Source organism: Limulus polyphemus, unplaced genomic scaffold (genome assembly GCF_000517525.1).
Source record: "Limulus polyphemus unplaced genomic scaffold, Limulus_polyphemus-2.1.2 Scaffold308, whole genome shotgun sequence".
Classification (NCBI taxonomy): Eukaryota; Metazoa; Arthropoda; class Merostomata; order Xiphosura; family Limulidae; genus Limulus; species Limulus polyphemus.
This window is the reverse complement of record NW_013665918.1, coordinates 426,164-445,032: the sequence shown is the minus strand read 5'-3', so window position 1 is coordinate 445,032 and position 18,869 is coordinate 426,164. Positions and strand designations below refer to the sequence as shown.

At 28.9% G+C, this 18,869-nt stretch overlaps 1 protein-coding gene across 1 annotated transcript in view; it reads left to right on the top strand.

Annotated features, from left to right (window-relative positions):
• LOC106457260 (eukaryotic initiation factor 4A-I-like) overlaps window positions 1-18,869 on the top strand; it is a 43,948-nt gene that overhangs the window by 12,925 nt on the left and 12,154 nt on the right. Inside the window, exons 4-7 of the mRNA XM_013916652.2 lie at window positions 460-599; window positions 4,188-4,353; window positions 8,294-8,403; window positions 16,201-16,344. Coding sequence (XP_013772106.1) covers window positions 460-599; window positions 4,188-4,353; window positions 8,294-8,403; window positions 16,201-16,344 — 560 coding nt within the window. The remainder of the gene's footprint in view (window positions 1-459; window positions 600-4,187; window positions 4,354-8,293; window positions 8,404-16,200; window positions 16,345-18,869) is intronic.

Below are 18,869 nucleotides of genomic sequence, written 5' to 3'. Positions count from 1 at the left end.
GGAAAGAGGTTGGTGGGATGCCACTGTGTTTGATTTATTACATGAGCAATATCTTAGCAAACAGAAAATATAAGATGTTCTTATTTTATATTCTAGCTTGTCAATATTGGTAATTTGAGTTTCTAATTTGTACGAAATGTTCAACATAGTATTTTGACTTCACAAACATCTAATATGAACCACTGCTGCATTCAACATACCATGTGTCACACAAAAATCGATGTTTTTTAATATTTACTTTTAAATTGAGTAATGTGTAGTTCTAAAATATAAATTATAATCTACAATTTGATACCAAACTTATTGACATAAGTTCCTGAAATAGCAGTTCAATAAAATTTTGAATGTGAGTCAACAAATGAGATGACATGGTCTTTCATCCATTACCCATTTCGAAAGATTAAAAGAATATAATCATAATTTTTTATATTTTTTTCACAATTTAATTTGTTTTTCTAGGTTTGGATGTCATAGCTCAAGCACAATCAGGAACTGGAAAAACAGCAACTTTTGCTGTTGCTATACTTCAACAAATCGACATTACTTTACAAGAATGTCAAGCTTTGATCCTTGCGCCTACTCGAGAACTGGCCCAGCAGGTAAGTTTGCAGACCACTGGACCATTACAGGATTATCAGACTTTGATATTTTTTCGCACAAACTAATCCTTTGTGAAGTGAAATTTATGTACCAAATAATAAAAATAAAAAGCAAATCCTAAAAAAACGGATGCATTCAGGAATCATGTTGTAAACTTTTCAATAAAAGCACCTTGCTATAGTTATATGGCCAACTAGTAGTTGGATAATGTGACACTAACAATTTAGATTGTCAACTGGAAGAAATGTAATACATCTGTATGAGTGAGACTAGACAAGAACCTATTTCTGAATGTCTAATTATCTAGTTTTTTTCACTATCGTAACATTATTTCAAAACACATTTTTGGTTTTCTCTTAACTGTGCTTTCTTATTTTATCTTCTATTTGTATGAAAACAATATGTAAGCTTTTAATCAGATTAAATAGTAAATTTTTTGTTGCTAAAAATTCTGATACTGTACCTTACCTCCTTTCACATAACAGCTTTTCTTGTTCACTGCTGCCCTCTATATGCAAAAATGCATTTGCACATCTCTTCCTACCATCGTTTGGATGTCGGGTTTCTGGATGATGGGTGTTGGTTGTGGATTTGTACACTTGTGCTCTGTTTAGTTGACCAGTATGGAAATTTTCTCATTCCAACCTCCACAATTGAGGTGAAGACAGTGTGGATCCACTTCCTACCATAGGTCAGATTATGTATGCTCAATGCCGCCAGGTTTTGGACTGGAGTTGACTTGCCGAATATGGTCTGTCATGTCCTAGCCACTCTACACCAAGGGACATATCCATGTTAGCTTTCCCCTCTATCTAATTTCTGGCTGGTGACCCAACATTCATTCTTATCCTGGACTATGATTCTGGTGATTTCAGTGGGATGTTGGGTTGGATTCACCTAGTTTTTTGTTGTTGTTTTTTTTTCTCTCGTTGGATGTGCTCCTCTCAATTTCCACCGATTTATGGGACACTTACTACCACACTGGGCAAAGAGTATATTTGGTACAGTAGTGGTGCGGTCTTCCATGTGTGTTCCTTCCTAGTGAGGGTTCACATTCCATGGGTGTCCTTGAAATGCTATCAAAGGATGCTAATCTATATCCCTCACACTAGTTACTATGTGAGAAGAGGTAAGGTACTGTATCAGAAGTTATTTTTTTCCTACACTGAAAATATATTTTTCATAGGTACTTCCCTTTCCTCACACTTTCCACCCTCCATCCCCACTAAAAACTGGTGCATACTTTCTGCTTAAACTCAAAGTGATGGTTAGGTAGTATCAAATAGAGGGAGTCATAAGTGTCAAGAGGGTGTGTCACACTCTTATTGGTGTGTGTGTGGGTGGGGGGGGTATTGCATGATGATTTACATGCAAAGATGCAGTGAACCACATTGATTGAGTGGTAGGTGAGATTTTCAAGGCTTGTGGCATGCGAAAAACATTTTCCTTGTAGAGAGCAGCACTGAACAAGAATAGCTATTATGTGAGAGAAGGTAAGTATCGGAAATATATTTTCAATGTAGGAAAATGATAATTGAATTTTTTCGTGAACTGTAGTTTTTTGTTAACAAGCTCTATAGTTATTTTCCTTTCATTAAGACTGCTGTTTAAAATTTAGTCTTTCACCAAAACAATCTTTTACTACTAGCTGGTACCTGCTACAACAAGAAACTGTCAGTTTTAGTAGTGTAACTTACTTAAAACCATTTTTATTTAGTAACTGCATCATCATTAAAAGCTAAGTATTTTAGTCTGCATGTTAAAGTGTAGAATTTGCAATGCTAAAACCCCAGTTTCATCACCAAGCACAAGTTAATACTTTGTGAAATTATCTTACCCAGGATACCATCTGACAGCATTTTTTGCTTATTTTATCTCTAATTAATAAATGCTAAGCTGTTTACAAACATTGACTTTAAAGGTACTAAGGTACTGCATTTAATTTTTTTTTCTATTTTTAAACCAGTTTTGTGTGAATCAGTAGTTAGCTAACCACATTTAAAGAAAATTTCTCTTGTGGGATTGCTTATTGCAAAAATTGGCTAAAAAAAAGCTCTTAAACACCATGAAAGAAAAGCTATAAACAAAGAAATCTAAAATAAGGCATAACATTTATAAATATGGGGAAAATTATACAAATAGTAATTTTTTATTAAAAATCTTGATTTGCAGTTTATCCAAAACTATATAAAAGTTTCTGAGAATGCTCATATGTTTGATAATGTACTGAAAAATACAGCTATATATTATATAAACATTGGTTTAGTGACTGTGATCTTTGTTAATTTGTTTTTTCTATCATCATTTATGTCTGAAAAATGTGATTGGTTATATGTTTGTTTTCCTTACTTCCCTTTGTATATTGGCAGAAGTTGTGTAGTTTAAGATGCTTTAACAAAAGATTTCTAGCATGTGTTGTAAGAAATTGCACATAGTTATAATTTAATATTTTAGTTTATATATGAAAAAAGTGTTTAATATACTATTCAGAAGTTTGATCATACAGTTCAAAGAAATTTAACCAGTGTCACATTTTGTAGTTTGTGATAGAATTTGCTGTGTTTGCAACCCAAATAAGTTTTGTATTGTATTATTACAGAATGCAATAAACTAATTAAATGTTTAGTTTAGAACAAAAGCAAATACTTAGCACAACATCACTGCACATTTCTAATGTTGCAACCAATTCTTCTATAACTGAATCACCCATTATCTTTCATGTATTGACCAATTTTTTGTAAGAGGTGTGGTAATGACAGTGAAGAGCTATTTGTTTTTATTACAAGCACAAAAAAGATTCATAACTTTTGAGAAGAATGTTGTTTAGAATTTTTACTCTACTTACTTACATTGTACATTTCAAGCAATGTGTGCACCAAAGATATATGAACATAAAAGTTATTGAAGTAATTTTAACTGTGACTTACTTTTAGTTTTGCAGACTCTTCAGTGCTTGTTACTGTTTCTTTTTAGTTTTAATGCATTATGTATGAAAAATGAAAAACAAGTATTTTGATATTTTAAGCAGTTTATTATAGTTAATAATTTTCCAAGTAGTAGAATTTGAATATAACATAAAACTTAAAAATTATGGTGCACAGGTACATCATAAATTGCTACATAAATTTCATAAACTATATATGATTTGAATTAGATGTACCAATACGTGCTACATAATAATTCCATTAGAATAGTTTTGCCAATACAACTTTTACAATTCACTCATAAGCCCAATTATATTATAAGTACTTTTATAAACTGTAATCCATTAATTTTTTTAAAAATCGTTTTACATAAAAGTGTTAATGAAAAGTAACAGTCATGTATATTTGTTGTTGCAGATGTTTTGAGCTTGCAGATCTTAGTAGGATCATTATAGCTGTGACATTTTCATTTAACTATCATCCACTAATCAATTTTATCCATTCGTGTGTCTCAGCTAGTATGAAATAAGGTTCATAGTCAATAGTTAATAATACTTCCTATAGTCAGTAGTATCTCATGTGATAAATTTTTCATGTTTTGGAAATCTGAATACACAGTTGTTTATTTTTACAATTCTGTTTCACTGCTTCTTGATGTTACAGATCAGAAAGGTTTTCATAGCTTTAGGAGACTACATGAATGCTCAGTGTCATGCCTGCATTGGAGGAACAAATGTTCGTGAAGATTTTCGAAAACTTGAGATGGGTGTTCATGTGGTTGTTGGAACTCCTGGAAGGGTTTATGACATGATTAATAGAAATGCTTTAAGTAGGTATTATCTTTTATTATGTTATCAAGTCAGCTATCTCTTTGCACATGTTTTGTTATTTCGGGGAGATTGTATTACAGTGTCACATAAACGGTAATGACACAAGCAGTGATTTGTTGCTTTATTTTCAGCACATTTCTACTTCAGTCATAGACAGTGAAATGCACACAGAAAATAAACGTGAAATGCTTAGCAGTTAAAAATCTCAAGAGAAGTACTTTGACATGTTGTGAACAATAATCAAGAAAAAGGGGCATAGCTCATTATTGTATTTATGATCTTACAACTTTTCAATATACTTTGATGATTTGTTTACTTGCTGAAGAATAAATTATACTGTTATGGTAAAGGTAATAGTAGATAAAATATAAGGTTTTACTATAAAAAAATTTATTTTTGCTTAGGAGGTTTTAGTGATTACGAAAATGAAGTTTGATATTTTTGAGACAAAAAAATATTTTTAATCTTTACATAAACATCACTTTGCTCTCTATTGCAAGAATACCAAAAATCTGCAGTGTACTGAAAGTGAATTAAAACTAAATAACCTTATGCCCTTTTATAGCTCTTTAAATCACCATCTTTTTAAATATTTCAACTGAATTTTGGATCCCTACATATATACAAGATAAGCACCCAATTAAAAAACACCTAAATAGTTTACATAGTAAGATCACTGCCTAGCTTTGATGTCTTAACCCTATCCCCACAGGTATCCGTTGCTGCACGTGACACAGGGTTTTAGTGTCTTACAATGAAAATGTTATTAAACTACATTTTGTTTATGTTATACAAATTAGTATAGCATAAAATCTTAACCAATAATCCTTGTTTTAGTAATATATAAGTTTAAGTTCTTAATTCTATAAGGAAATATTTTTAAAAAATCCTGAACTTCCCTCTAGGTATCTTCTCTATTTTATCCACCACCCCTACAATAAGTACAAAATTAAATGTAAATTACTCACTGTAAAATTGTCATTGCCCAGACAAACTATAATTTTTCATTTCCTTCAAATTTGTTTGGTTGCAGAGCTATCAACTAGAAAATCAGACCCTTCCTGCCACACCCACCTGTCACATCGTCTCTTTCAGGATTTGTTAATAGTTATCTCTTACATTTAATTATGTATTACCTATAACCAATAGAAAGCCAAGGTTTTCATCCATCAAATGATGTATTGTATAGTCTTGTGTTCTGAACAGATAATCATCAGTTTCACTCAGATTACAAGCTCTGTTCCCATTGGAAAGCTAACGACTAGCTTGGATGAATTTATAACGGCTCTTGTTGCATAGTCAGAAAGCCAGAAAATTTTTGAGAGTTAAGGGAAATTTTCTATTTTTTGCATGTTATTATTTTATGTTCTTTGGTGCATTAATTAATTAAATAAAAATTATTTGATGCACTACTACCATTAGTATAAAAAAAGTAGGGTTACGTGTCATCGATAGTTGACATAAAAAAAAAAATAACTCGAGTAAATAATTTATTTCTTGTTTTTTATGTTTATTCTATATTAAGTCACTAAAATGTAAAAATTGGGATCTCTTTATGTTATTTAAGGTTAGATTAGGTAAAATAATATTATAATAGAAATATTTGTGAGGTATGCATGCAAATAGCTCGTGGGTAATGTAATTTGATAGCGTAACATGAGCTGCACATTCCCATGTGATTTACAACTTATAATGGTGCAAATAATAGTTAGACATGATTCAAAGGGCAATAAAACAATAAAATTTAATTATAAATAGATGTATACTGGTACGGGTTTAAAGCCACTTAATATAAACGAATGTAGTTTCATGATACATTTGAAGTCATTCTAGAAAGAAAAAGATGGTAATTTATATTTATTTAGATTTTTTTTATGATTATGAGGTCAGTCAAATTGGCCAACCTTATATAGAGTTAGAGTAGAGAAAATAACAGATAAACTATAAAGTTTTACTAAAAACAAACATTTGAAGTGTATTTAGGAGGTTTTTAGAGATTACACAAATGAAACTTGAGATTTTTTGAGATAATGAAAAGTATTTTTAATCTTAACATGAAAATCATTTTGTACACAGACTATTTAAACCAAATATTCGATATATTCAAGGACAAAAAACCTTTTTTAGTTTATTAAAAATACTTCACTAAATATATGATTTTTTTTATGTGAAAGACTTGTAATGTTTTTTGAAAGACTCCAAAATTTTGGGAAGATATCCACATTATATTAAAAGTTAGTAGTATCAAATCTATAAAGACTTTGAACGAGTACATTGAGGTCATGTGGTTGGTCAAATTGTCTGAGCCCGTGTTGAGAGAGTTAAACCTATTCCCTCGACCCCTCGTTGTGAGGCAGTACAACTTGCTGCAGAAATTATTTCAAAAACCCCAAGAAGAGGAACACCTAATTGAACTATAACAACTAACCACATTTATTTACTTTCAATAGAAAGATTCATACTTTCTTCTGTTACATGGATTTGCCATAGGAAATTCATTATCGGGTACTTTGGCCACTTTTTTCTTACATCGCATTGAACAACATGGCATATTCACTTCCTTATATAAGCCTTCATTTTGGCTTAGATATGTAGTTGATGTTTTTTGAAGAAATACAGTTCCTTCAATGCATAAACAACCTACACAAAAAAATACAATTCACAGTTGAAAATAAAAATAACTGCACAATATATTTTTTAAATGTAATATCTCACAACCCCCAAGACTTCACCAGTAACATTCATAGAAACAACACACACAGTGAAAATTATGAAAACTGGTTTTCTAATCATGTAACCCACCAGAAACTAGGCACTCTAAAAACCACCTAAACTTAGTGTACCTTATAGGCACCACAAAAAACATCGATGAAGAAGTTGCATACTTAAGTCGGTGCTTTACAAACATAAACCAATTCCCTATTACAGTAGTTACACAAATTATTAATGAATTAAAAAACATTAGACATTTATGAAACAAACTCAAAAATCCTCCACAAAACAAAGGAAATATAATCACTTGCACTATCTCATATATAAATAATATTAGCACACCTATATCAGAAACTTGGAAAAGACTAGCACATAAATATAACATTAAATAATGACAAGATTAATTTTCATCCCTAGAATGAAAATTAACACACACACACAAATTATTTAATGAACCCACCCCACCAGGAAACATATACAAAACACAGAGTAATGGAATTGCCCAGCCATATATATAATTGGAGTATGATGTAACTTTAACATCAGATTAAAAGAACACCAAAAACAACCACAGTTTTTCTAAGCAATGTCTCCATACCAAAACATGAACCTGACATTAACAGAAGAAAAATCTGAGAACCCTTATTAATAAAACCAAACAATCCGATTAAGAAATACCAAGACATTCCTGATCTTATGCAAATCTTTTGCACATCACCTTTCCACATATTCATATGTATTCACATTTTGTTTGTTTTTTCTGTTCAGCTATAAGTAAATAATCTGTCAATTCACATGAACTGATATGCACAAGCATAAGTAACCATTGTTGATTCTCTAATTTTAATACATTGTTATATTGTTGAATTTTGATTTAAATACAAAAACCTTTTTCATAGTTGAAACCTGTGTACTTGAGAATGATTGAACGAGTAATCAAATGTCATACCTGTTTTAAAAGGTATTCTTCCTTAATGTAAAAGCTATAACTTGTAATTTAAAAAAATTCTTTTAATCAGTAAGTAAACTCAAAATGAAACAAAACTAGAAGACTTTTGTTTAGGCTTAATAAATTTTATAAACTCTAGATAATTTGAGAAAATGTTCAGGGGATTAAAATAATTATGAATAAGATTGATATAAAATATGGAAAAGTAAGAGCTTATTCTAATAGACTGTTTAATAATTTTGCTTATTCTAACAGTGTTACAATAAATTTTCTTCTAGAAACCAACCATATACGCATGTTTGTCTTAGATGAAGCTGATGAAATGTTATCTAGGGGATTCAAAGATCAGATTTATGATGTGTTTAAATTCTTAGGTAATGATATTCAGGTGAGTTAAATTCTCTCTCGGTTTTATGGAAGTGTATTTATTTTTCTAATTAATCTCAAAAATTTCCTTTGGAAACAGCATTATTTAACTTCAAAAATTAGTGGATTCTCTGAAGTGTGGGTGTTTTTGTTCTTTGAAACAATTACTCTAATTATAGCATAAAAATGCATTTCATTAGTTATTTACACATATGTAATATTAAGTTATATTTGTGGTAATGTATGAATTGTCTATATACAGGTAGGTATAGATGCACATGTCAAGACTTTTTTAGAGTCACATTCAAAATTAATTAAATTACTTTATTAATATTAATGTATGACAATAACTTGACATCAAAGGATACTTAAATATGAAATTTTAATATTATATAATTTAATTTCAGAAAGCTATTTTTAAATAAATTTTTAATCTTCACTATTCAGTATCATCACTATCATGTGATACTTGTCCACTTGGAACATCACATTTTAGATAAATTTCAGCTTCTTGGTTTTAATGCAAGTTACAAAATTATGTATGTTTTAAAGATATAATGTGATTTTATAGCCCTCAGTCATCTTGTTTTACTTGGAAATAAAGCAGAAAGTCCATTCATCATGCCACATCCTTCTATTGCATACTGCCTTTCAAAAAATGTCAGTAATTCTTTCTGATGTTTGCTATTACATTGTTTACATATAGCTAATAGGAAGAGAATATGTTAATTTACTAATTTATGTATAATGCTATCTTGCTGTCACAGTAACTTTTGAATTATTAAAGATTTGAAGTTGCTATTGCTGATTTCAACTCAACCAGCTAAGGAAATTATTTTAATGCAGTTATAGCCTAGTTTAAAAGCCATTAAAATTACATGATAGTTTTAGGACATTATATGCTTTGTGCATGTTAGAATTTTTTTATTTAAGATGAATATTTGAAATAAGTAAAAATTCAGTAAAATACCAAAAATAACTCTAGCAAAAATTAGGGTTATTTTTTATCAATGCTTCAATTGCAAAAAAAAGTTGAATACCCAAAAGTAAGTACTAAATTTCTTGTTTTTTTTCTAATGTGTATACTTTACTTTTTGTTTTGAAATTAACTAAAATATAAAAATTAGAAACATATTAAGATTTGAAAACATAAATGAAGAAAAAATTAGATAAAACTTCTCAATAAGGTATGCATGCGAGGTGCATGTGCTTTACATGATTCAGTATCTTGTTTTATCATAACTTTTTGCTCTGTGTGTTTATGACTGTTATACATTTCAAAGAGAAACAAAATTAAAAAAAGCAGTTTAGGATAAGTAACTAATTTTCTGTTACAATATGCAGTCATTGTAGATAGAAAAAATAATAATTTAGATTTATTTTATGCGGTAGTTCAGATAAAATATGTATAGTTTTACAAAAAAAATTTTTTGAAATTTTTAAGAGGTTCTAGAGGTCATGCAAGTGACCTCTGTAAGATGAAGAAAAATATTTGTATTCTTAAAATGAAAATCACCTTGCACTTTCACTAGTCAGAGTTACTTTGTAAATTCACAGACAAATTTTTAGTAAAAATACTTTAGTAAAAAATCTGATTTTTTCGTCCAACAGACTTGTAATATTTACTAAAAGCTTGTCAAATTTCATGAACTTAGTAAATTAAGAATTATATCATGTATAGTTTTATGATTACATGGTCAAAATGGCGTAGACTGCATAAATAGGGTTGTTTTCAAAAAGAAAGTTCTAAAAAAAAGCCTCAAAGTTAATTTTTCTATGTCACATCATGCATCTGAACTAGGATTTTTTCACTTCAGATCTATTCTCAAATAGACTACTTCAGTTTCCAACCAAATAGAATCACAAACTATACATAATTACAAGCAAGAATCTAAAAGTTTAATCTCATACATCATTTATATGTTGAGATAATAAAGTTGTGAAGCCCACCAGAGAATTCCCCTTTATCTCTCTCTCTCTCTGATTTTGAGATTCTTCTCTACATAAATTATACAATTCTATGTTCATTTTTCTTGCCTTTATCTTTTAATTGACAGAAATTTTTTTTATTTGTATTGATAAGTATTGTTCTGAACAGTAATTTTTTTTAAATCCATTTATAGCTTACTTTGAAAGCTAAATAAATTATGGTGGTTTTTGGAACATTTTCTTTTAGTGCCTATTATATTTTTTGTGTGTTAAAATGCATTTTTGAAAGATACGAGAATTTTTTTTGTCCAGATTTGTGCCACTTAATAAGATTTGGGGGAGAACATTAAATTTTTACCCTAATGCATACAGCTTAATTAAGCAGCAAGTAATAAAAATCCTCATTTTTTATTATATAGTTTTTATTTATTGTTATATATTCTTTAACAGAAGTAACTAAAGTGTAAAAAGTAAAATAAAATGGCTAAAAATTGCACTAACCAGTGCAAAGTATGACAACAGGTCATATTAAATTAGCTTTGTGAGAAATAGCTGACTAGCTTTCACAGCAATAAAACCATAAAATTAAAAGGAAACAGATGTGAAAAGTTGAACAGTTGAAACTGTTGAGATAAGTAATTTGGAACTTTTTGATCAGTATTGTAGTCAAAAAGAAAATATCATTCATTGTATTTCATTGGTTCATTTCTTTGCACTTAGTATGTACCTTTTTATCACTACAGTGTATAAGTAAAACTAGTTTCAATGTAAACTGCATAAAAATCATTTAATAAGAATGAGTACTGTTTGTGTTATATAATATTCAACATAGCAATCTAAATTTGATAAATTAAGTGTATAGTTATATTTAGAATATTGCTATTGTTAAATATTAGCTTAAAACTGAATGTAAGGAAATTGATATTGTGATGTATTAACCCTTTCACAACAGGTTTAGTATAAAATACACAAGTTCGTATACACATTTGCATATGTTATGTATTTATGTTATAACTTTTAATGCAGTGTGTATATCTTCACAAAATTTGGTAGACTTTTAGTAATGATTACAAGTCTTTTGTACACAAAAAATCAGATTTTTTAATGAAGTATTTTTACTAAAGATTTGATTATGAAAATATCAAGTCTTTTTTTTTTTACTTGTGCTAGGTGATTTTCATGTTATGATTAAAAACTATTCTTTGTCTCTAAAATCTCAAATATTATTGTGTAATCTCTAAAACCTCCTAAAAACATTTTAGATGCTAGTTTTCAGTAAAACTCTATATTTGGTCTGTTATTTTCTCTACCCTAACTATATGGGGTCTGTCAATTTTACTTACCTCGTAATCACCATAAAAAATTAGGAAATAAATATAAATTATGCTTTTTTTGTTCTAGAATGGTTGCAGATTATAACACGAAAACACAAATGTTTAATTTAAATAGCTTAAATCTTATAACATTATACATTTATATATATTTATTATTTTTTATTATATTGACCTTCCAGTCATTCCTGGCTCAAAATACAGAAGTTACCGTATCTAAGAATATAAAACTGGCCTATAATCCTTTCGATACAGGTCATATTTGAAAGGCCATGTTATCTCGTTTATTGACTCGCATTAGAAATTTTATTGAACTACTATTTCATGAATTTCTGTCAATAAGTTTGGTATCAAACTGTAGATTATAATTCAAATTTTAGAACTATACATTACTCAATTTCTTAATTTAAAAGTAAATATTAAAAAAAACAGTTAAACACCAATTTTTGTGGTATGTTGAGCACAGCACTGGTTCAAATTAGATTTTGTGAAATCAAAATACTAAGTCTATAGTGTTTTACGAATTAGAAACTCAAGTTACAAATACTGACAAGCTAGAATATAAAATAAAAAAAATCTCATCTTTTCTATTTGCTAAGATATTGCTCATGTAATAAATCAAACACAGTGGCACCACGCCCTCCTATTTCCATTTTTGGAAATGTTCCCATATATACACTTACTTCTATGTATTACATGAATAAGCAATCGGAAGCTCAGAATGTCCCCCTAGTGGTTTTCTCAGCCTTTCTAACATGGCTAGCACCATTTCTATCTTTTGAACCAAGATTGCAATGAGATAGGTTGTGTCTTTAGTCTCCTCAAAATTTTTTAAGAGTAAAATACATCTTAGTTACTAAGCTTGAGAAATTATAATTGAATTCTATGGTATTGATGTAGTAATTTATGATTTTTTAGTTATTCAAATGTATATATATATAAAACCTAAAAAAAATGTTTTATATCCTCCATGTGCAAAATTTTTAAAGGCTTAGCAACCTACGTCAAGCAGAAACCAAGTACAAAGGTCGTAACTAGAAGAGATAATTGTTTGCTTTACTACTTCATTTACTGTTCTATGTTTTAAGAAAAATAAGTTTAAGAAGGTATTTCAAAATAGCAATATTCTATATACATGTATAATGTATAATAATTGAAATGTGACTGTATTATACAAAATACTATATATATATATATATATATGTATATACATTTGAAATAATCAAAACTCATAAATTACTATATCAGTAACATAGAATTCCAAAAAAAGATAGCAAATTTATTAACTAAGTTGTATTTGGGCCTAAAAAAATATAAATTTTTTAGCTCACTAAAGTGTCAACTTACTCTCTTCAAATCCAGAGTGAAAAAAAAAGGATTTCCCACACAAATAATTTGCAAAGACTCAGAGAACCATGTGGGGAACATTTTGAACTTTCGGTTGGTTATTCACATGTCATATACAGAAGTAAATGTATATAAGGGATTGCTTCCAAAAATGGAAAGAGGTGAGTGGGACCATTGTGTTTGATTCAGTATATGAGCAATATCTCAGCAAATAGAAAAGATGGGAGGTTCTTATTTTATATTCTAGCTTCTTAATATTGGTGATTTGTTTCTAATTCGTACGAAACTATAGACTTTGTATTTTGACATCACTGACATTTAATTTGAACCAGTGCTGCATTTAACATACCACGTAACACACAAAAATCAATGTTTAGGTGTGTGTGTTTTTTTATATTTACTTTTAAATTAAGAAATTAAATAGTGTATAGTACTAAAATATGAATTATTATCTACAGTTTGATACCAAACTTATTGACATAAATTTATAAAATAGTACTTCCACAAAATTTTGAATGTAATTCAACAAACATGATGACATGGCCTTTGATCCGTGGTGATAGGGTTAAAGCTATGTATATATTTCCTTCTAATATATTCTAATATTTTAGCAGTACTCTGATAGAGTTAAACATTATAAACACACAAACCAGCAATATTCATTTTGAATTAGTTTTTATTCAAACCAGTGAAAACATCAAGCATAAAGTAATGAACTTTAGTAGTCACTGTTTGTAATTTTATTATAACTAAACTGTATTACATCATATGATGTTTGGATATTGACCACCAGCTATAGCTTTCAGAAAAGGAAAACTGCAACACCACAAGCACTAGGAATTACTGATAAGACAACTTTTCTGATCTCATTTAAATTTTATTCTTATTTTTTTTATTGAAATTTAATGCAGTATGGAATTTGTACTTTTGTTATTAATAACTGGTCAAAAGTGAGATAAGTGTTTAAGTGACCTATAAATTTAACTTAACAATCCAAGTCAACATCAGAGCTTAACAAAGAAAATGATAGCAGACTGTTCAATTCTGCTTAGTTCAAGGCTTTTAGATCCAATAGCTGTCAGTTATGTTAAATCTTTGCTTTCTGTTGGTGTGTGTGTTTTTTTATATTTACTTTTAAATTAAGAAATTAAATAATGTATAGTACTAAAATATGAATTATTATCTACAGTTTGATACCAAACTTATTGACATAAATTTATTAAATAGTACTTCCACAAAATTTTGAATGTAATTCAACAAACATGATGACATGGCCTTTGATCCGTGGTGATAGGGTTAAAGCTATGTATATATTTCCTTCTAATATATTCTAATATTTTAGCAGTACTCTGATAGAGTTAAACATTATAAACACACAAACCAGCAATATTCATTTTGAATTAGTTTTTATTCAAACCAGTGAAATCATCAAGCATAAAGTAATGAACTTTAGTAGTCACTGTTTGTAATTTTATTATAACTAAACTGTATTACATCATATGATGTTTGGATATTGACCACCAGCTATAGCTTTCAGAAAAGGAAAACTGCAACACCACAAGCACTAGGAATTACTGATAAGACAACTTTTCTGATCTCATTTAAATTTTATTCTTATTTTTTTTATTGAAATTTAATGCAGTATGGAATTTGTACTTTTGTTATTAATAACTGGTCAAAAGTGAGATAAGTGTTCAATTCTGCTTAGTTCAAGGCTTTTAGATCCAATAGCTGTCAGTTATGTGAAATCTTTGCTTTCTGTTGGTTACAAATAATTCGGTAGCAAATGTTAGAGAAAGAATTCATGATGATTTTTGAAAGCAAGATGCTGAATGTGTGTTTTGGGGCATGTGGCATTTGCTTTATTGTTGATATCTCCACAAAGCAAAAAGCTTTCCAACTACAAATTGATAGTTTAGCTGAGGGGATGTATATAGTATCATTGGGATATTTCACAAAAATCACAAGGCTGTATTGGAGTAGTGGAAAATATTGAAATGGGAAGTTTGGAGTGAAGAAGTATCATGTGATACAGGAAATGAAAATTGAGAATTTATTTGAATATTTTCTTTTAAAAGTAAGAACTTAAAACTTATGTGATATTAAAATTTGAACTATAAACTACATTTTAATGGCAATTTTACTGATATGCAATTGAAAATAAAGTAGTTTGATTAAATTTTGAATGTAACTGTGAAGTGGTTGTGATCTGTGCTGAGAGGGTTAAAAGATGCACTGATTTTTTCTAGGAATTTTTTACAAAAAACTTGTATGTTACTCAAGTTGCTGTACATATAGATGCCAAACATTCATCATGATTGTAAGAGCTGGGTGATTTGTCAGTGCAATCAATTAGCTATGAGCATTGATTATATTAATGGATGTCATGAAAATAATTGAAATATTGCCATTGTAATTTCTTCTTATTAGTTTGATTAATTTGAGATTGGTCATAACTCACAAAATAATCAACAAATTGAAATTAATGTTTCCAGTTATTACTATTTTTGATTATTCCAGACATCCAAGTCTCATTTGAAAATAATCAGTTAGTTGAATATAATTGATTAATGTGCCCAATAATTAATCAAGTGATCGGTTCCACTAATTGCCCAGTTTTAATGATTGATTTGACTTTTTTAAAGGGTGTGTGACAGTTAGGGCCTAAAATGAGATTCAAATGTTATTTCTGCTGCTGTAAGCAATCATAATCTTGAAATCATGTGATCTGTCATAATCAATAGCTAAAATTCATGTCAGTGCTGCAAAGTTATGATTTAACACAAATATAAGGAAAACAACTTGAGTTGGAATGGTTGTCTTTGGAGTACTGAATTGATATTTAAATAAATTTTGTATATATTCCATTATTCTTATAGATCATCGACATTTTGAAAGTGCGAATAATTCTTTTATGTTTGTAAAATATTTTAAGTTTATATAGTCATGAAATTTGTATGAAAAGTTAGACCATGGAATTAAAAATACTCTACAACAAATAAAAGGTTCGTAATATTAAAAATATATACAAGCATATCATGAAAATTGCTGAAATGATAACATAAGGAAATCTACATCATTTGGAAGTATATTAATAAATATCATAAGTTTAATTATATATTGTGTTAGAAAGAAGGAAAAAACACTAGTGATTAGTGATTTATGTGGTTTTAAGGTAAATCAGAAGTAAACCACCATGTTTGTACATGTAGGTGATTCTACTTTCTGCCACAATGCCTGCTGATGTCCTTGAGGTCACAAAACGTTTCATGAGAGAGCCAATCAGAATCCTGGTAAAAAAGGAAGAACTTACTTTGGAAGGTATTAAACAGTTTTATGTAGCAGTGGAAAGAGAGGTGAGTTTTTTTTTGTCAATTTGCCATTATTATTATGTTTTGGGGTTTCTTATTCTTGTACATTATGTTAAAACAATTTTTTTAACATGCAAATTAGCTAGTCATGTGACAACTACAGTTAATATAAAGTCATGGTGGAACAGCATTTACCATTACTACATGTGATGTTGTTTCATAGGTAGTTTGATGCCACAGAAAATTCATTGCTTTAAAAAAAGGTGTGTAACAGTTCTTTTCTATTTGTCGAGATGTCAGTATATTTAGTGAACCCACCACAATGGCTTTGCCCACCTATTTCTCATTTGTAAATACTTGTTTACCTATGCCTACTTTCTTTACATACATGTTTATAACCACTCAAGAGCTCTCATTTTGAACTACATAATCCTGTCAGTCTTCCTAAAGTATTTATGTGGGTAAAGCTGTTATAATTATTTCAGTGTTTGAAGAGTGGTGTTCAAGACGAGATGATGATCGGAAATGAGATTTCTTAGACCCAAATACAGCTTAGTTAGGAAGCCTGATAAATTACAGTGTAGTTTTGTTGTACTGGTGTAGTAATTTACAATTTTTTATTATTTCAAAATGCATATGTAAAACCTACAAAAATTATTTTTTCATGTGAAATTCAATGAGGCTTAGCAAGTACGATGCACGAGTACAAGAAAACATTGTAACATCATAAGTACTAGCGATCACTGTTTTTTATTTCCTTTTTTATGTTCTACGAAAAATAACTGAAATTTAAGAATTGATTTTTGTGAATTGTAATAATACATATATATATATGTAATGTATAGTAAACAAGATGTGATTGTATTTGACAAAATACTGGTTTGCTAGTATTAAGACTAAGAGTAAGACACTTGTACTTTGTAAAGTTTTATCCTATTCAATGTGGTGAGGTGAGTTGCACGTGCACTGCATTATTTACAACTTGTGTGGTGGGATTACTTATGTGACACTGTTCAAATATCAGTAAAACAGTCATTCTAGAATGAAAAAAAGGAGTAATTTAGTTTAATTTTTTACTTTTTTATGATTGTTACAAGTCAGTCAAATAAACCAACTCCGTATAGTTATGGTGGAAAAAATAACAGATAAGATATAAAATTTTTCCAAAAAAAATATGTGTGATAGTTAGTTAGTAGATTATATAGATTACACAAATGAAATTTGACAATTTTAAGAAGAAGAAAAGTATTTTTAATCTTAATATCAAAATTACTTTGCAAGTTGGATAGTCAACATTCTGAAAGGAAAAATTCACGAGCAAATCTTAAGTTAAAAAATCTTAATGCTTAATTTAAAAAAAAAACTGATATTTTGTGTATGAAAGCTTTGTAATGTTTACCGATAATCTGTGAAATTTCATGAAGCTACATTATATAAATTATAGTATGACTAATCTCCTGGTTACTTTGGTGGTTATATACTGAGTGCAGTGCACCTACCTGTAGTCAAAGAGTTAAGTAAATATGCTTACTGTGAAATGTAAAGAAGGTCACAGTAGCAGTAATTTGAATTGCTTTAAGTAATATGTGAAAAAGAGAATCACACTGACTTGTTCCATGTGACAGCGGTATGAATTATTCCTGTACTTTCATATATTAGAGGGTGCTTCATGCTAGAGAAGATGTTAAAAAGCTAAGCTCTTGGAGATTTTCAATATTATTTAATATTAACACTATCATTTAGTAATTTGGGTTAAATAACAAAATAATAACTAGGTTTAAGAAAATTGGTTAATAAAACTAGTACAGTTAAATCTTTAAATAGAGCTTAGTGGTGTAACCTGTTCTACAATGTTAGATTAGGCTTAGCTATAATTCAACTTATTGGTAAATCATAACACACATTAACTCTTTCAGCACGGGCTCAGTCCCTGGGACCGATCTAATAACCATTTTGTGTTTGTTATAGTTTTCATGCTATAACTTTTAAATAATAAATGAATGTTAATGAAATTTGGCACATTATCAGTAAACATTACAATGCTTTGCTACACAAAATATAAACTTTTTTTATCTACTCTTAAGGTTTGTAAAGCAATGTTTTTCTCATGCCTTTTTTTTTTTTTCATTTTGCATGTTGCCTATCTAACATGCAAAGTAATTTTCATTTTAAGATAAAAAATACTTTTGTGCATCAGAAAATTTTTAGATTTCACATGTGAAATCTTTATAATGTCCAGATAATTATCAAACGTTTCTTAAGAAATACTTTATATTTTATGTTATTTTCAGTAATGGATCTTGTAACTACCATAAAAAATTAGGAAATAAATATAACTTATGTTTCTTTCATTCTAGAATGAACACAAATTATAACACGAAAACATAAATGTTTAGACTAAATAGCATAAATCTCATAACATTATACATTTATTATATTTACATTTCACCCATGCCTGGCTAACAATACATATATTACAATAAAATGGCACATGTACACTCATGTTACCATATCCAATAACATAAAACTGTCCTTTGGTCTGTACAAAGTAACTTGTCTTGGCTGTGTTT